The sequence below is a fragment of the Rhinoderma darwinii genome, chromosome 2, assembly GCF_050947455.1.
Source record: "Rhinoderma darwinii isolate aRhiDar2 chromosome 2, aRhiDar2.hap1, whole genome shotgun sequence".
Taxonomy (NCBI): Eukaryota; Metazoa; Chordata; class Amphibia; order Anura; family Rhinodermatidae; genus Rhinoderma; species Rhinoderma darwinii.
Window position 1 is genome coordinate 177,369,222 of NC_134688.1, and position 20,789 is coordinate 177,390,010.

Below are 20,789 nucleotides of genomic sequence, written 5' to 3' on the forward strand. Positions count from 1 at the left end.
GGCTGGATAACACCACTATACCATGACTGGATAACACCCCCGTACAGTGACTAAATACTACCATGCAGTCTCTGGATAACACCACCATACCATGGCTGGATAACACCACCATACCGTGACTAAACATTACCTTCATACTGTTGATTAATAAAAAACACTACAGGAATACCAAAATAATTTCTATACCGTAAGTGAACATTGACACCATATGCTTTATAAAGAGACTCATGCGTATTTCTATGCATGAGACTGAACAATGTACTGAGGAGTGTCGCAGCGCTACAACAGCCTGCTGCCGGGGCAGGAGATTGAAGGAGAAAGCAGCTAATGGGCTAGTAAGGAGCTTTCTTATTGACAAGCATACAGCAGCTGATTGGTCTGTTTGGGCAGGTTGCAGGATAATGTACAGCACAGCCTTTGGTAGCAAGTGAGAGGCGTTATGGTGAACGACAAGGCACCGTTATTCAGTTAGTGACTGGTAAGCAGTAATTCTGCTAAATCAATGTGAATTATTTCCTCATGTAAACGTGGTACAGAACAAACCTAGGGGATCACATTGCTAATGCCACCCTTTTCCTATTGCCATCTATACCCCACTCAAGCGTGGCAATAGAAACTTGAAAATGCCTTCATAGAGGAGGTGAAACGTTGTGGTTCCATGTTGGATGAATAAATTCACTTTATTTGAGTGCTGCTTCACGTTCTCTTTTTTGGATATCTAACACATAAGGAGGGTCACTCCTTTATTTTTGAAGCTTTGCACCAGCCTAGTCGGGCATTTGTTCACAGTGCTGCTCCAATCCTCTGCTTATATATATATATATATATATATATATATATAGTGAAGGAAATAAGTATTTGATCCCTTGCTGATTTTGTATGTTTGCCCACTGTCAAAGACATGAACAGTCTAGAATTTTTAGGCTAGGTTAATTTTACCAGTGAGAGATAGATTACATTAAAAAAAGAAAAGAAAATCACATTGTCAAAATTATATCTATTTATTTGTATTGTGCACAGAGAAATAAGTATTTGATCCCTTTGGCAAACAAGACTTAATACTTGGTTTCAAAAACCTTGTTGGCAAGCACAGCAGTCAGACATTTCTTGTAGTTGATGATGAGGTTTGCACACATGTTAGATGGAATTTTGGCCCACTCCTCTTTGCAGATCTGTAAATCATTAAGATTTCGAGGCTGTCGCTTGGCAACTCGGATCTTCAGCTCCCTCCATAAGTTTTCAATGGGATTAAGGTCTGGAGACTGGCTAGGCCACTCCATGACCTTAATGTGCTTCTTTTTGAGCCACTCCTTTGTTGCCTTGGCTGTATGTTTCGGGTCATTGTCGTGCTGGAAGACCCAGCCACGAGCCATTTTTAATGTCGTGGTGGAGGGAAGGAGGTTGTCACTCAGGATTTGACGGTACATGGCTCCATCCATTCTCCCATTGATGCGGTGAAGTAGTCCTGTGCACTTAGCAGAGAAACACCCCAAAACATAATGTTTCCACCTCCATGCTTGACAGTGGGGATGGTGTTCTTTGGGTCATAGGCAGCATTTCTCTTCCTCCAAACACGGCGAGTTGAGTTAATGCCAAAGAGCTCAATTTTAGTCTCATCTGACCACAGCACCTTCTCCCAATCACTCTCAGAATCATCCAGATGTTCATTTGCAAACTTCAGACGGGCCTGTACATGTGCCTTCTTGAGCAGGGGGACCTTGCGGGCACTGCAGGATTTTAATCCATTACGGCGTAATGTGTTACCAATGGTTTTATTGGTGACTGTGGTCCCAGCTGCCTTGAGATCATTAACAAGATCCCCCCGTGTAGTTTTCGGCTGAGCTCTCACCTTCCTCAGGATCAAGGATACCCCATGAGGTGAGATTTTGCATGGAGCCCCAGATCGATGTCGATTGAGTGTCATTTTGTATGTCTTCCATTTTCTTACTATTGCACCAACAGTTGTCTCCTTCTCACCCAGCGTCTTACTTATGGTTTTGTAGCCCATTCCAGCCTTGTGCAAGTCTATGATCTTGTCCCTGACATCCTTAGAAAGCTTTTTGGTCTTGCCCATGTTGTAGAGGTTAGAGTCAGACTGCTTCATTGAGTCTGTGGACAGGAGTCTTTTATACAGGTGACCATGTAAGACAGCTGTCTTTAATGCAGGCACCAAGTTGATTTGGAGCGTGTAACTGGTCTGGAGGAGGCTGAACTCTTAATGGTTGGTAGGGGATCAAATACTTATTTCTCTGTGCACAATGCAAATAAATATATATCATTTTGACTATGTGATTTTCTTTTTTTTTTATTATATAATCTATCTCTCACTGGTAAAATTAACCTAGCCTAAAAATTCTAGACTGTTTATGTCTTTGACAGTGGGCAAACTTACAAAATCAGCAAGGGATCAAATACTTATTTCCTTCACTGTATATATATATAGGGAAGATTGTATTGTCATGCTTGAGTGGGATGGCAATAGTGAGAAGGTGGCACTGGCAATGTGATCTATCACGCTCACTTAGTCCGCTATGCTGCCCTTTTATTGTGCATCTGCATAAAGAAAATATAAAGAGGTTATTGTCTTTCATAAAGGACTTTATATAATTTTGGGCCAAGATCACTCTACATATCTGGTTACCAGCAACATGCATTTTAAAGATAACCCGTCAGGATGTTTTAGGCCCCTAAACCAGCACCATGATGTTATACCATACCCATAACCAGGCTCCTATGTTATCTCTACAATCACACTGTAACTGAATAGGCCATATACATCGTGAACCAGTTAAATGTAAGATGTTTTTTCTTCACAATTTTAATGGTGGTAAATGTATGGTGCATGTTAGGCTTCGTTCACACATGCGTTAGGACTCCGTTCACGGGTTCCATCAGACCTTTCCGTCAGGGGAACCCAAGAACGGAATTCAAACTGAAACCTTAGGTTTCCGTTTGCATCACCATTGCTTTCAATGGTGACAGACCCGGTAGAAATGGTTTACGTTTGTCACTGTTGTTTAAGGGTTCCCTTGTTTTGACTGAATCAATACTGTATTCCACTATAGACAGTGACGTCGGGGACTAATTTAGGAGCGGAATCCCTGGCCAGAGTGCTCTGGCCGGGGACTCCGCTTCTAGAGGGAGACCTTGACATTACTATCCATATATGAACAGTGACGTCACTAGAGCGGAATCCCTGGCCAGAGCATTGCCGATTGGCTGGGGATTCCGCTCCTAGAGGGAGCCCCTGATGTCACTGTCCACATATGGACAGTGACGTCAGGGGCTCGTTCTGGAGTGGAATCCCCAGCCAAAGTGTAGCCGATGCTCTGGCTGGGGATTCCACTCCTAGAGGGAGCCCCAATGGTGATATCTACAGGTGAGTGTTATAGTTATCTACAGGGGTGCGCCGCCATTTACAAGGTCGTGTGGCACTATCTACATGGGAACTATATGGGCACGATCTACAGGGGACACTGTGGTGCTATCTACATAGGCACGGTGTGTGGACATATCTACATGGGCACTGTGGCACTTTATATGTGGGCACTGTCCTTTTATATGTGGGCACTGGCTTTTTATATGTGGCACTATGTGGGCACTGTGGCAGTATTTTGGCACTGGCACCATGTATGTGGGCACTGTGGCACTATCTACGGGGGAATTGTGGCACTATAAGGTATACTGTATGGTGGCAGCTAAGGGGACATTATAATGAATGGGGGTATCTGTGTGGGCATTATACTGTATGGGGGAATTCTACTGTATGGGGGCATTCTACAGTATGGCGGCAGCTATGGGGGCATCTGTGTGGGCATTATACTGTGCGGGGGCAGCTATGGGGCATTATACTGTGGGAGGCACTATGGGGTATTATACTGAGTGGGGGCAGCTATAGTGGCATTATACTGTGTGTGGGTTCTATGGGGAGCATTATACTGTAGGGAGGCACTATGGGAGCAGGATACTGTGTGGGCTGAACCGGGTGTGTATGGGCAGGGTTAGAGGCGTAGCATAAAAGGAAAAAAATTGCTCTACCGCGCTATGCGCACCACATTGTGTGTCCCTCTTTGCGATACACGAAAGTTGGAAGGTATGGTGAGACTGCGTAGAAAAGAATGGCGCTCAGGCTGAACACCATATTTATCAAGCCCGCAGCCGCACATATACTCCATAAGGCCAGGATTACACAAAGTTTAGATGCAGTTTTAGCTCAGTTTTACGAGCCAAACACAGAAGTGAACACAAAAGAAAAAAGATGCATCATTCTTTTCTTTAAATCATTTTTTCCTATTGGATCCACTTCTATCTTTTGCACAAAAAAACAGCCAAAAATTGCCACAAAAACTGCATCAAAACGGTGTGTGATCCTGGCCAAAGTGTTAGGAAAAACAGCATTTGCAATGTATTCATCGAAGATTTTTGCCATTTTTACACACCTAGGGGCAGATTTAGTAAGCAAAATGTGTCCGAATTCTGGCTCAAATCCCAAAAAAAACAAAACTGGCGCATGTGCAGTGCACCACATTTATTAAGTGCTGTAGACACTTTTGGAAAGTGTCTAGAAAAAAGGGACTCTTAAAATGTGCCTAGGTATTAGGACTTATTTACACGAACGTGTGCGTTTTGCATGTGCAAAAAACGCAGCATTTGCGCGCGTTGCAGTTCAGTGTGTCATCAGTGTTTGGTGCGTGGCTGCGTGATTTTCACGCATATGCCAAACGGTTTTGATGTTTAGAAAAAGAAATGAAGGAAGTGCTTTTATTTTTTCCTTAATTTCTTTATGTACTGTTGCGCGAATCACACGCGACACGGAAGTGCTTCCCTGTGCTGCGCGTCATTTTAACGCACCCACTGACTTCAATAGGTGCGTGATGTGCGAAAAACGCCAAAGTATAGGACATGTCGTGAGTTTTACGCAGTGGAAACACGCTGTGTGAAAATCACGAAATGTCTGAACAGCCCCATTGACCAACATAGGTCCGTGCAACGCGCGTGATTTTCACGGACGTTAAACGCGTTCCTTTTAAATAAGGCCTTAATGTTATGCACCATAATTTGGGGGTGAGTATCTGCTCTGGAGTCTGTGTTGGAGGGGCGGTATGTGTTGGAGGGGTTCTGCTCTAGCATCTGTGTTGGACGGGAGTCTGCTTTGGGGTATGTGTTGGAGGGGTGTCTGCTTTGGGGTCTGTGTTGGAGGGGGGGTATGTGTTGGAGGGGTGTCTGCTTTGGGGTCTGTGTTGGAGGGGGGGTATGTGTTGGAGGGGTGTCTGCTTTGGGGTCTGTGTTGGAGGGGGGCCTGCTCTGGGGTCTGTGTTGGAGGGGGAGCTGGGGCAGTGGTTCGTATGTGTTTGTTTGACTGTGTGTAAGGGGCTGAAGAATTTGTGTATGCTGGATGTGGGTGGGGGCTGTGGATTGTGTGAGCTATGTGACCCCTTATTGTAAATTACACAGCAATCTACAAGCCATGTACCTTCTGTAACAACCAGAACTTTATGGTTTTACACAGCATTAAACAATTCTGTATTTTTCCCTTATTTGTGCCTTTAGATTTATTTTCACAAGTTCATAGAGCTTTGGACTTGTGTTCTCTACAACTGAAGAAAACACAGATGTCAGTCATGTCCATAGGGGTAATAATAAATCTGACCTGCAATATGATCCAAGGTGACCGTGAAGACAATGCTGGAGTTAGTTTCTTATTCGTTCAGTTTCCAATTCAAGGAGAAAGTTTTTTTTTTTTTGTTTTTTTTTTTTACTGGTTCAGTAAATATGTAGAACATATTTTTGGGATAAATTACATTCACCCGGGTGCACTGAGGAGAATAAATTTGAAAGTAGCCTGAAAACATGAATAATAAGCCCAAAAATGGGCATCAATGTGGGCAACCAATAGTGTGATGTAAAGGGTTAAATGACTTTAGGCCACTATGCTAACACTGCTAACACATAGATATGTCCTGCATTAAATTCAGTCAAGTCGAGGCTAGCAACAACCAACAAGGTTCTAGGAATAAAAGCCTAGCATCAAAGTGGACAGATAACTGGTGTTTTCTAAAGATTAAATGACTCTAGGTTAGGCCACATGCACATGGCCATGCCTGTAATCACGGGCTGCGATTGCAGGCACGGTCCGCATTTTCAGCCCGTGCTCCCATACAAAGTATGGGAGCACGACCCCTAAAAAGCAAAAGATAGGACATGTCCTATCTTTTGCGGTACACTTCTATGGCCCGGACACCTTCCCGTAAATAAGCGGGAAAGTGTCCGTGGACAATAGAAGTGAATGGGTCCGTAATTACGGATGATTTTTACGGTCTTGTGCATGGGGCCTCAATAAACTAACTCTGCCAACACACAGATAGAGCTGTCCTGCATCAAATTCAATCAAGTCCAGGCTGGCCCAACAAGGTTCTAGGCATAAAACCTGACATCAAAATGGGCAGATAGACACTATATATTGTTTCGAATAAGTAACTGGTGGGCGTTTGGGAGCATGCTGACATCAACCAATCATCAGCAGTCCATGCTCAAAACTGTTCAGGCAGTGCCATATTTCAGACGCGGCCTCAGGGAGTTTGGTGTATTGCCCGCTATGCGCCACTCTTGACCTAACACTTTGAACCGCCTGCATATACAAATAGACAGCATCTTCCGCCCATAGACTCCTATGTTAGAGAAAAGTGTAACTTAGTGCTTTGTTCACATGTGCGTCAGAAGCTCTGTTAGGATCCTCCATCGCAGATCCGGTGAAAAAACGTCGGACAAAATAGTGCAGAATGCAGCAGTTTTGTCTAGTAAACCGATAGACACCATAACAAAACCCAGATGGAACCCATTAAAGTCAATGGGTCCTGTCGGGCACCGTTTGTGTCAGTCACGCAACGTGTTTTGCGCTTTCTGTATTTTCATTGTTCTGAAACAATGACGGAGTAGAACAGAAACACCGAACGCAGATGTCAACGAAGCGGTTACGCAATTGAAGAAAAAGTAAAGATGGACAAATCTGTACCTATATACATAAGTATTAGCAGAGCTTTGCTGTGCTTGTCCGAATCTTACTGACTACAAGCAGCTAACCGCGGTCACGTGCACGTACGCCTCCACGCTGTATAATTACACTAGGATATCCATACACCGCGTTCCAGGAGACGGTGTATGAATTTTTCAAAGCAACTATAAAGGGCCAGCAGAAAAAGGCGCTGGGAAAAATGAGAGTAATAGAAGATTCAAAGAAGGAAGCTGTAAATAAAAAAATGGGAATACAGCCGATTACATTGTTCTCATTTTACAGACATATAAATAAAAACAAAATCAGTCAAAAGTTTCAATCTGCCAATTTTGATGCTTGTTTCTATGCCCAGAATCTTTGGCCCAGCCTGGGCATCAGTATCTGTGTGTTGGCAATGTGAGATTAGTAGCCCAAAGTAATTTAACCCTTTGTACGCACCAGTTACTTATGTAAATCAGTAATCGTGTCCATCTGCCCACTTCATTGACAGTTTTTATGCCCAGTCCCACGTTGGTCCAGCCTGAATTCAACTGAATTAGACGCGGGGCACACATTCTATTTCAGCTGGCAGTGTTAGAATTAAGACCTAAAGTCTTTTAACAATTTGAAAACACCATTCACTTATTCAAATCAGTAAAGAGTGGCCATCTGCCCAATATAAAGCCAGTTTTTATGCCCAGTCCCACTTTGGATCAGTCTGGACTGGATGGAATTTGATGCGGTACATCTCTATCTGTGTGTAGCGAGGGTGAACTCAATGGCCCAAAGTCATTCAACCCTTTAAATCAATCTCTCGGTTGCCTACTTTGATGCCAATTTTTGCGCCAATTATTCCTGTATTCAGACTGCTTTCAGCTCTATTTTCCTCAGGGAACCCGGGTCATTGTAATTTATCAATAAAATAAGTACATAGATATAGAACCAGTAAAAAATAAAAATACTTTCTCCTTGAATAATAAGAAACCAAGTTCAGCATCGTACTATCCTGTCAGCGTCGGGGCTGTTCCAGTTGCTGCCGCTAGGTGTCACCTGCGGGTCACTGCAGATCCTGCCTCCTGTTCGCAGGGTGGTTGCGTCTTTCATCCCGTGCCTACCTCCACTCCCCTGTCACCACCTCCAGTCTGCGTATGGCCGGGCAGAGACTCTGCTTGTGCAGCCAGGAGCAGAGCACGTTTCTTCGGGAAGGCGAAGGATAGCAGAGGACCAGCGGTGGAGCTGCTATTGTGCAAGTGCTCCCAGTGAGAGGTGAGTGCAGTCTGCAGCTAATGCGCAGCACTGGGTAGACGGGCAGTCAGGGCACAGGTGGCAGCATGTAACATGGCACCTGTAAACTTTTATACACAGCATAGAGAGACCCTGCGTTGTGTTATCACACCGGCCGTGAGTAGAGGCAGTGGGAGCCAGGCTGTTATTATTATGTAGGCAACATTTGTATTCAGCGAGATCCTGGAGCAGTAACTGCTCTGCATTATCCACCAGTCCTGACGCTAAATGGATCACCTGCAGATTATCCCGCAATCTAGCGGAGATGTCTGTAATCCGAGCACTGACTGGTGGACTACCATGCTGTGCCCCCCTCTGCTGCAGCCTCTTATCCCTCACAGACTGGGCAGAGGAACCATACAATACTGGATATATGTTTTTCTATGATGATGGCCGCAGATGTCGTGGTTATCATCTATACATATAATGACTATTGTTCCCAGTTATCATAATGTCTGTGGTGCTAAAATAGTTCTGACTGAGGGGCGACCCTCGCTCGCAAGCAAAAATGGGCACTGTAATAGAAACTGCTGATGTGCACACAAATGTTTTTACTTCATGTCCTTCTTATTGAGGGGACGATAACCGTGACTGGAAAATATAATGAAAGTAGCAGTGCAATGGCTTTACTGCGTAGAAACGAATGGCGCACACCATATTTCTCTAGCCCGCAGCCGCACAAATAACCCACGTGTTGCAACTTTTTCACCTTAGATTTCTGCCGTCTTTACACACACAGGAGCAGGTTTACTAATCAAAATGCGGCAGAATTCTGGCTCAAATTCAGCCAAAAAACTGGTGCACGTGCAGAGCACTACGTTTATTTAAGTGTTGTAAAAATTTTGAAGAGTGTCTAGAAAAAGTGGATTTGTAAACTGTGCCAGATTAATGGTAGAAGTAAGCCAAACAAAAGGTGGCGTAAGAAATAGAAAAGTGTCTAATCTCTAGATAAATGCGCCAAATCTATCACAGCCTGCGCAACCGTGATGAATTTACAGCCTCTTCTGCTTGCACGTCTACTACTGTGTGGCGTAGCTGCGCCGCATTCTTCAAACTGCAGCGCGCTGAGGAATACAGCAGATACGACTCTAAAATTCTTTACTGGCGTACTGCTCGAGGTATGCCAGTATCCGTCCTATGGATTGCAGCTGTCGTGAAGAAACCGTTAGAGCTGGAGCAGTCACGTTGCAGAAAGTCTATGAAGGACATTTGCTGAAAGGGATTTTTTTTTTTTTTTTTTTAATAAACATGTCAGTCCGTGTGATTGATGCAACTTTATAAATAGTTTTTATTAAAAATTCGTTCTACTTTTTGAGATACAGCTGCTTTGTATTCTCTATACAGAGCAGCTGTATCTTTCACTAAGATCTGAATCCGTCAGTTATGCTGAGGATCCACCTGTAATCTATCACCTCTAAGTTATGAACGTAGACACGCAGGACCCGCTTTCACTGAACCCGTCAGTCCCGCGGACCAGACGGGAGCAGTTTTAGTGAACAATACAGCTGCTCTTTATAGAGAATACAAAGCAGCTGTATCTCAAAAAGTAAAACTAATTATTAATAAAAACTATTTTTATAAAGTTGCACCAGGAAAACGGAATGATCGTGACCCTTTAAGAATATTACACTATTTGATTCTGTTAAAAAGTTTTCACACTTGGTCTATTTTGTAATTCCTTCATATCCAGCTCAATCATACAATATAGCGCTGCCATGGGGGTGTTCACAAAGTGAAAATGTCTGATCTTCACAGCTGTTAGTGTTATCAGGTATGCCTGCCGCGTCTGGGAGTCAGGGTTATATAAACGTCATCAATCAGATAGCGCTGTAGTGGAGGAACTAGAGGAAAACCTATATGATATGCTTTCATACGTGTGTAAGATTACAGGTGTCACGGTATTGACGTTGTGGGATATGAGGTAAAACATGGGATACAGCGTTAAATACAGAATGGTAGATATTTTGAGCCCTTCTGTGTTTTTTCAACTGCCTTCTATATTCTGAATAGTGTTTTTTTGTGAGCATTTGAAGAATTTATTTAGTCCAGCACAGTCTACAAAGAAATAATCTGAGTACGTACTTAAAGATAGTTTCTTACAATTACTATTAGACTAGAAGACTGCCAGAAAAGTCCGATCCCCTTCATTGCCTACCAGATCACTCTGCAGACACAGCGGGGCATACTTTAAAATTGCATTCGTGGAGGGTTTAAAAAGTTGTGCGGTGTAAACAGGCCTTTAGGGAATTGCTGTTTAGACAATTACCAACCTGTAGGATTGTCGTTGCACAATAAATGCCAGAAAAAGATTGAAAACTCATCCCCATCTCTTCCTGCCTATGGCCATTGATTTTCAGTAGTCCTTTGTGGGCTAACTACCACATGAGCACAGATCACTTATGTTCTGGACACCAGGCTGATTGTTTTTAAGACCTTTTTACATAGGCCAATGATCAGGCGAATGAGCGCACTGTGTAATATGTCCAGCGATCAGCCGTTAAACGAGCAAACGCACAATTGTTGGCTGCTCAGATCTTTTATGCGGGCATTAATATCATCAGTTGTCGGCAGCACATCTCCACATGTGAACAGGGAACAGCTGAAGTACTTTTACACCGGCACATTTTAGCTGATGCAGTGAGCGTTGATCGGCGCACGTTTGCTCCTTTGGGGACGAGCGCTCGTTACTCCGATCGCTCGTCCCCATACATTTGTATGATGTAGGCAGCATGTCTCCCGGTTTACACGGGAGATGTGCTGCTGACGATGAGCGTTTGCTAGTTCATCGGCTGATAGTTGCCCGGTTTTTCTTTGAACGCTTGTTTTCCCGACAATTGGCTAGTGTAAAAAAGCCGTAGGCCCCATGCACACGACCGTGTTTTTGCGGCCGCAATTCCCCCCGAAAATCCACGGGAGAATTGCGGCCCCATTCTTTTCTATGGGGCCATGCACACGACCGTAGCTTTTACGGTCCGTGCATGGCCCGGGAGCCCGCACCGCAGAAAGAACGGGCATGTCCTATTACGGACATCTTCTGCGGTCCGGGCTCATTGAAAACAATGACGGCGGCCATGTGCATGTCGTACGATTTGCGTGCGGCCCGCGGCTGACAGTCTGCTGACAGTCCGCAGCCGCCCGACCCGAAAATCACGGCCGTGCACACGGCTACGGTCGTGTGCATGAGGCCTTAGTAAAACTTTATGTGCCTGAACAATCACAATTACGATTGCTTGGGCACATGTAGTACCTATGATTGTTCCATGTAAATGGAGCTAATAGAGTGTTGATAGACTTGCTATATTATCGATTTGTGCTTGTTACAGGAGGAATATCTGCCAGTGTTAGGCCGGATTCACACGAGCCTGCTCAGTCCGTGATCTACGGACCGTATGTCGGCAGTATTTCCCAGACCAAACACACTGCAGGGAGCCGGGCTTCTAGCATCATAGTTATGTACGACGCTAGGAGTCCCTGCCTCCCCGCGGAACTACTGTCCCGTACTGAAAACATGATTACAGTACGGGATGGTTTTCCCGCAACGAGGCAGTGACTCCTAGCGTTTTGTTTTTTTGAGATTTGTGATTTCTGCAGCAGAATCGCAGCTTTTTCACCGCAAAAATTGCAACATTTGCTATTGTGTCGGCTTTCACATCCTCTTTGAACTCAACGGGGAAAACGGCAACAAAAGTGCAAGGATTCCTCAGCATAAATTAACATGCTGTCTATTAATAAACCGTATGGCAGGTCACTTTATGCATGTTTTCTCAGCTGTTGTTTTTCCGCAGCGTGTGGATGAGATTGGTTAAAATCTCATCCATTTTGCTGCTACTGGAATATACTGCTGATTTTACGCAATGAAATCTGTTATGGAAAATCCGCAGCTAATGCGCCCCATGTGAACATACTATCAAAGTACCCTTACCTACGCTTTTACATTAAAACAAACTTTGGCTATGTGAAGGTTGGAATTGATGCACTTGGTATATTAGAAAGATGCATACCTTTTCATTATACAATTAAAGGGGTTTCCCAGTCTTTTAATTTACATTTTGTTTTAACTCCTCATAATTTTCAAGAGCTTTGTTTCTCCTCCATGAATAAGAACACCCTTGTTTACATCCAGAACCTGAAAACCGTCTCACATATACTTGGATACAATCTGGGGCGGACATACCATATGTGTACCCTGTGCAGTTGCTCAAGTACCGACTGCTACTGCAAAAATAAAAATTATAGCGCGATCCACTGTGTGTTAAATCACATGTAGGGGGTTATGTTCATTCCTATACATGGCTCAACTACTGGTGGATTCATACACCTGTAAGTGATTCTCTTGTGAGCCAAGAATAAGGTGGCCTTTGGCTAGCACCCTGCTGTCATCAAATTAGCAGTTGACAGGGGGCCCTGTGTTGGCATACACCCCTAGTTGGAGCTGCTGAGATATCACAAGAGTTTTTCCATCAGGTAGGCAGCTGTGACATCACAAATGTCTCTCTGTCAGGCATACTGCTGTGACATCACAAGTGAGTTTAACTCGGCTACGTCGCTGCTGTGACACCACAAGTGGGTTTCAGTTAGGTTAGGTACTGTGATATCACCATGGGTTTTTCAGCAACTTTGATATCACCATGAGTGTTTTGTCAGCTAATATACAGTGACATCACAACTGTGTTTCAGTCAACAAACCTACTGTGACATAGGGCTCTGTGCACATCTGCATTGGCCCTTCCGTTTTTAATAGATCTGTCACATTTAACAGAAACGGAAGCAAAAACTGGTGCCAAACTAAAACAAATGGAAAGTAGCCGTTTTTTTGTTTTTTTTTACAGATCCGTTAGCCAGATCCATAAAAAAAAACTGACACTTTGCCTTCCGTTTGTTTCAGCTTGGAATCCATTATACTCCATTTTTAATGGATACGTATATTTCTATATTTATTCTAATTTTCTTCCTTTTTTGGATGTAGGAAGTGATGCGCACTACCGCTCCATTCCTAAGGGGCTTCCAGGAACGGCAAGGTAGGCCCGTTTTTTGGATTGGTGGGGTCCTAACGATTGGACCCACACCGATTTAAATATTTTTCCGCCCTCCTGTGGAGAGGTGATAAATAATAATTATTTGAAAACCCCTTTAAGTGATGGCATCATGAGTTGATCTTCTGTATCTGTGGTAACACCAAAGTCCGTTATATTAGCACTGTTATATAATAAGCCAATTTTATTATAAATGAATAATAAACTCGCATCGTCTAAGGCTCTGTATGATGGATACCACCGGCGCCTGATGGACCTCCTTTGAATTATAATATGGTTCTTATAAGTAAAATGCAATCATCTTTTAATATGAAATCCATACAGTACATATGGTCATTGTTACATATCTTGAATTGCTTTTCAGGAGCTAATTGGGTTTTCATGACTGAGTGTTGGAGCTTCTTTTTGTGCCGAGAGCTTGGAAGTAGTATCTGTATTGCTACACAGAGATCCTCCAGTGAGGATGAAGCAGAAGAGAATGATCACCAGGTGGATGTGTCTGATGTCATCCAGCTTGTCCCAGATGACCAATCTGAGCTGGATATACAAGCAGGTGAGGAAACCATTAAACCTGTTTTTATTATAAATGCTTCCTGTAATCTGGAAGAACATTTTGGGAAAGCTGACATTATGAGAGCGGTGAGCCCTGTGGGACAGATTTATTAATGCTAACATTTAAGGGGTTGTCCACTTTCTGAAAACCAATGACCTATCCACCGGATAGGTCATCTGTATATGATCGGTGCGTGTCCGACACCCAGCCCCTGCACCAATCCGACACTCCGGCTGTCTCCGGGCGCTGGACGGTGTTGCCAGAAGCAGATGGCTCAGGTCAAAGAATAGCGGGCGAACTGCAATATTGTGGCTCTGCCTAATGGCCGCTATGCACTGGTCGGAGCCATCTGCTTCCTGCTCCAACTACTGCATCCCGTTCCAAACATCTGTTGCACGTAGGCAGCCAGAGTTGCAGATCGGTGCAGGGTCCGGATGTCGGACATGCACCGATCATATACTGATGACCTATCCGGTGGATAGGTTATCAGTTTTCAGAAAGTGGACAACCCCTTTAAGACCGCGTAAACTAAGACCAGGCAGCCAGAAGAGGTTCCAAATTTAGTGGTCCACGCTGTATGATAAATGTGGCGCATCTTGCTAGATATGTTAGGTACCTTTCTCTTCCTTATACCACCTAATAGTTAGCTTCGTTTACGGCAGTTTTTTGTGCCAAAATGTTGGCGCACAGTGGCGCGTTTAAGTCGCGCACCATTTTTAATAGATCAGACACCTTTTTTGTCTAAGCCAAGTCCTCTTGTTGGACGAGGCGCAAAAACTGTTGAAAATAGTTAATAAATGTGCCGCACGGCAGCATTTTGGCTCAATTTGAGCACGAACTCTTGCTCTTTGAATAGTAAATCTGCCCCTATGTCTTGAAGTGTTTTCAGAACAGATGTAAAAAATATATATATATATATATATCCAAAAAAGAGAACGTGAAGCAGCACTCAAATAAAGTGAATTTATTCATCCAACATGGAACCACAACGTTTCACCTCCTCTATGAAGGCATTTTCACTACTTGAAAATGGCAAAATGCCTTCATAGAGGAGGTGAAACGTTGTGGTTCCATGTTGGATGAATAAATTCACTTTATTTGAGTGCTGCTTCACGTTCTCTTTTTTGGATATCTAACATATAAGGAGGGTCACTCCTTTATTTTTGAAGCTTTGCACCAGCCTAGTCAGGCATTTGTTCACAGTGCTGCTCCAATCCTCTGCTTTTATTTATATATATATATATATATATATATATATATATATATATCCTCAAGCACGTGATCTTTATCGCACGGATCCTAAATATGGTGTCCATAGCCTCCTATGGGCTCATACTGTACATTTGTGTTCCTATGAATTTTACACTAAGGCGCAAAAAGGGTTTTCCTCATGGATACTGAGGGGTTCTGTGAGAAAAGAAAATTGTGGCATGATAGAAGTATTCTTCCCTAAAAGCATATGAATTACATTGTGCATGGGGTTTGAGACATTTCCTGTGTTCTGACACTTGAGTCATTGTGTGACATATTATACCAATATGGTGACAATCCCCCACCACTTAATTTAAAGTAATCTTACATATATATATATATATATATATCTCCTATATGGGCAGGCATACATTTGCCCAATACATGGTATTAATGGTGTCAACCCACTACACAGAAACACTAACCTAAATAAAATGGAGTCTATGGGACACCAGCGCAGTATAAAAGATCTAAATTTTATTGGTACAAAAACATAAGAACACATAAATATAAAATTCAGAGATGATCGACCACAGTGTGATGTATGGAAGTCAGACAGCAACTGGCTTAAATGGACAACAATCCTTGACTGGTTAAGCCACAACATATAGTCATATTTGTAACAATTGATCATAAGAAATAGTACACAGGGAAAAAAGGGGGCACAATGGGGGAGGAGATGGTAATGGTATAACCCCAATCTCCATCAAGCTTCTCATATCTGATCCAAATGAAAGTATAGTAAATAGGGATGTCACGATACCAGAATTTGGACTTCGATACCGATACTTCGTTTAGTATTGCGATTTCGATACCAATTCGATACTTTGCCAACAGTAATAAAAAAAAAGTTCTTCCATTTTCTGATGTGAGGCGCGAGGTGTGATGAATTTAACCTCCACGTGCCTCACATTAATAGTAATTAACCCCATCATGTTTCTCAGTCCTAATGGGTTAATGTGTGAGGTACATGATGGGGTTAATTACTATTAATGTGAGGCGCGTGGAGGTTAAATTCCTCACACCTTGTGCCCCACAATAAGTGATAGAAAGCAGTTTTTATTTTTTTATTTTTACAGCGTACACATCATAAATGATGCAAAAAAATTGTTGTGCAGGTTAAAACGCCCGTTCCAATACTGAATGTGTGTATATTTTATGTATTGAGACTTATTGTAATGTGTATTGTAAAAAAAGGTGTATGTGTATTTATTTAACATTACTTTATGTTTTTACTTTATTTTTTAAACTTTAATGTACTGGCATATATCTATATACTGATAGTACACAGGCATATATCTATATGCCAGTACATTAGCCTGTGTATGGATAGTACACAGGCAGTTGTTAGGACATACCTAAGTATGCCCTAACAACAAGAAATATGGTAGGACAACCCTGGGGTCCTTCAATGGACCCTGGGCTGTCTGCCCATATATGGTATGTCCCTCAATCGCGTCACAGGAATTCCAAGGGGCATCCCCCCTTCTCATTTTCCCCTGAATGCTGCAGTCCGCTGTGACCGCAGCATTCATGGGAATAACGGCGGAGATGAGAGGTTTCTCTGATCTCCGCCAGCGGGGTTTTGGCTGTGTAATACAGTCATTGCCCCGCTCCTGACAGGAAGTGCGCGCGCGGTCAGCATGAGGAGATGCGGCCGGCGCTGCACTAATGAGCAGCGGTTCAGGCACTGAAGACAGAACATGGGGGTGTTTTGCAGTGCGCCCGCCATGTTCTGTTTTCAGCGCCACCGCTCAATAGTGCAGCGCCGGCTGCATCGCATCATCCTGACCCCACGCACTTGTTATCAGGACTCAGGAGGGGGGCAATGACTGTATTACACAGCTGCAGCCTCGCTCTCATACATTCATTCAGCCAAGTATCGAAATACATGAAATAACGGTATCGAACCGTTTGGGGATGCAGAGTATCGAAACAGTATCGACGTTTCGATGCATCGTGCATCCCTAATAGTAACACAATTTTACCCACGTACTATTAGTCCAAGAAGTAGTGCATAAATGCAAATATAATATTTGTTAGTGCATAATGATGCCTTACTCATAAAAAATGTAACTGGCTGCCTGGCTTCACACCCCATTGTGTGACATATGCATGGAACGTTTTGTGAAATTTTTCAGAAATGTAATACTGCGGTACAGTAACTGTAATAAGTGACCTCTCGAGCTACATCTTCACCATACAGCTTGATTCCTTTTTTTTGCATATTACGTAGATCTGAGATATAAGGCCTGATGCACACATCATTCACCGTTTTCACAACTGTAAAAATCTGATCCGTGTGTCCGTTTTGACATCAGTGTGGTTTCCATTTTCACTCCACATCCTTTCCATATGTAAACCAAAAGAATACCAACAGAAAGAATACAATACAATACAAGTAGTGCTTAAAGAATCACCATTAAACTATAAAGTACTGTTGCTGGAGTGTAAACGGCACTATATTGCATCCTAGGTTTTGACCAAGATATACTTGGTGCATCGATCAATGATTAACATGGGAAACTACCAAGAAAGAATGATCGATTTAGGCACATGAAAGTACAAAAAATATAAACATTTTATTGAATAAAGACATTGAACAAGTTTAAAAAATGGAAAGGAGGATAAGTCACACAATAAAAAAGACGTCAAATCAATCATAGGCCAACTATGGTTGTTTTCTCAGCGTGTTATAAGTAAGCATAATATTACAGCAGCGAGAGGGCTAAATGGAGTCAAATCAGACTGTAAACAGTAAAAAATAAACCAGACTATAATGAGTGTATAGATGTATTTAGTAGAATGGTGGCGGTACCTAGGTAAGTATGAAAAAAATATACACCGCAACCAATCTACAAAAAGCATAAGAAAATGTTAAGACCTGATTTCAAATGCAGTCAAGGAATGACAACCAAGGTTCGATACAGGCTGCTATAAGAAGACAGAGATTGTTAAACATACCAGTGGACATTGTGGAATGTGGATGAGACGTCTGCACCCGACGCGCGTTTCGGCACCTGCCTTCGTCTGATCCATGTGTCCGTTTTGACATCCGTGTGGTTTCCGTTTTCACTCCGCATCCTTTCCATATGTTGCGTCCGTTGTATGTTGTCTGTTTTATACGGTCCACAAAAAAACGTAAGGAAGTATAATTGAGCTGAACTTGTCACCAGGAACATCTGGAAATTCTGCCCGCCCTGCTGTTGCTTGGCAACGGATCCGCAAATAACGGAGCGCACACTTATGACTTCCGTGTGCGGTCCATTATTTTGACGGACCCGTAGGCTACAATGGGCGAGACGGAACTTAAAAAATGGACAGGAGTAGGACATGTTGTATTTGCGGAATGGACACACGGTTCTGCGAAAATAACGGAAGTGTGCATGGTCCCATAGAAATTAATGGGTCAGCATGCAATCTGTTAAAAAAAAAAAACGGATAGCACACTGAAGAAAATTACTGAAATGTGCTCGAGGACTTAAATGTGCATAAAAAAAAAAGAATAAATATTTGATAAGTGCCCTAAGATAAAGAAGCAAACAGCAGCAGCTTCTGTGAATAAAGAACAAACAATAAAGGTATATTCACACGCAGCAGATTTGTTCTTCGATTGTTGTATTCATCTGAATAGCAGAAACTGGCTTGTCGTCCAAACAACCCCATTCAGATAAATGGACCTCATTTTTAGTTGCATAAATTTCTGCAACAAATCTGCCGCATGTGAATTAATCCTTAGGGAAGATTCACGCCACCATAATTTTTGATTTGTTTCGCATCTGTATACTTTCTAAGAAATATACAAGACTTTATAAGGCATAGCAAGCATGCATCAATATCCTATGCGTTGTATGATGTGTGCAATACATACTTTCTGTAGGCAACTTCTAATGCAATACTCAAGGGGATGTACTCATTGGTTACTATGTATTTTCTTCTTTGCATTTTCGCTTTTTAGAACTTCGTAGCCGATACGAAGTTGACACTGCTGTTGTTTGCATGTAAAACATGTCTTAAGACATTGTTTGATAGGATATGGCTTTATGTTGTTTAATAAGATGGTCATGACTATGGATAGCCTTGCTTATTCACTCGGCGTGTACTAAACCTAGCAGGTCTGATCGCTCCAGCTTGAGCCTGGGTTCATACGAGGTGAGAAGTAAGACTTTGGTTCTGAATTAGACACCGACCGTGCACCCGTAAAGGGTATTTCGGTGCGTGACCTCTGATTCATTGCTGCAATCATGAGTGATTTGGCAAGACCACAGAGTAACCATGTTTCAGTATTATATACAGTATAATGTGTCCAATGTCTCTGGATATGACACAAATAATTACAATATCATTCATCATGCACTTTATATATGTGCTTAACTGTAAATAATACAGTTTGATCTACAATGGGAAATGCATGTTGTGAGAGAGCCTGTAGCAATATGTATCCTGTATTCAGAGCATATTCTGGAGGACTTCACACCCTGTTGATCCCTGGACAGAATGACATCCCCTGGGATAGGAATATGATAGTGGATAGTAACGCCTCACATTCTTCTTGTAATATTACATATTCATTATGATTCAACTTGGTTACATAATCTCAGTGTAATAAAATCTGCAAGCATAAAGCCAGTATTGTGGCCGAGTCCTAGGTTATAAAACGAATGGCTGTATTTCCCAGTGTCTGAATATCACTGTCATGAATGTCCGCTCATCTGGTTGCTTTGGAACTGATAACTAGCAGTTCTCTTATATAATGTTATTCTTATAAAATGCTGCATTTACTATCTGATAACCTTTCAGGGAGGAATCAACAGCTCAACACTGCAGTAAATGTCACCTATATTTTGCTGAGGGTGGAGGATTTGTAAAGCAGAATATTTGAATAAGAAGATCCTATAAGATAAGGGTATTGCTATGTACATTTCCCCAAGTATAAAAGTGGTTCTAATGTGCAACTTCATTTTAACAGATATTACTTCTTTCTACTTTCATCCACTGTTAATTGAAAAACAACTGTATGAAACCGGTTTGGGGTGGAGGTGTTTGTTTGTGTATGTATGAATGAATGTATGTATGTATGTATGTTTATATTCTATATAATCAGGGATAAGTGTGTGACCTTAACAAATGGTATAGCTGTAACTGGAGTATATGATGAATCCTGTCAGTAGAGGTGAACCACCAGATTACAGTTAAATTTTTGTTTGTTTACAATGGTAGTCTGCTTTTGACAATTATTTATATATAACTCATTTACCGAGCGAGTTAACTAATGTTATATTGTAATAGTTCGGACTTTTATGGACGCAGCGATACCAATTTATTTATTTATTTATTTATAGATTGTGCTTGGGGAAAAATGGGAAAAGGTTTTTTTTCTTTGAAGTTTAATTTTTTGTTTTGTTTTTTTACACTCCTGAAAAATGTATATAAAGTGTAGCTAAATGTTTGACAAACTTCTGACATGTCATAGTGACATGTCAGAAGTTTGGAATGGTGGGGGTTCGAGCACGGAGACCCCCACCAATCTCTAGAACGAAGCAGCTGAAGCGTTCGTGTGATCGCTCAGCCGCCTCGTGTCTGTTCGGCCTTTTCCGGAAATAAATGTATCAGTGTACGGACTCAATACAAAGTCTATGAGCCCGTACTCCGATACATCGGCTTTCCGGAAAAAGCC

The 20,789-nt window shown here is 42.4% G+C and overlaps 1 protein-coding gene across 4 annotated transcripts in view; it reads left to right on the forward strand.

Moving 5' to 3' along the window:
- The first annotated feature begins 8,117 nt into the window (after window positions 1-8,117).
- Window positions 8,118-20,789, forward strand: part of MCF2L (MCF.2 cell line derived transforming sequence like) — a 267,104-nt gene continuing 254,432 nt past the window's right edge. For all 4 annotated transcript variants that reach the window (XM_075852524.1, XM_075852526.1, XM_075852525.1 and 1 more), the window contains exons 1-2: window positions 8,118-8,257; window positions 13,673-13,861. In XM_075852524.1, coding sequence (XP_075708639.1) covers window positions 13,690-13,861 — 172 coding nt within the window. In that variant the 5' untranslated portion in view covers window positions 8,118-8,257; window positions 13,673-13,689. The remainder of the gene's footprint in view (window positions 8,258-13,672; window positions 13,862-20,789) is intronic.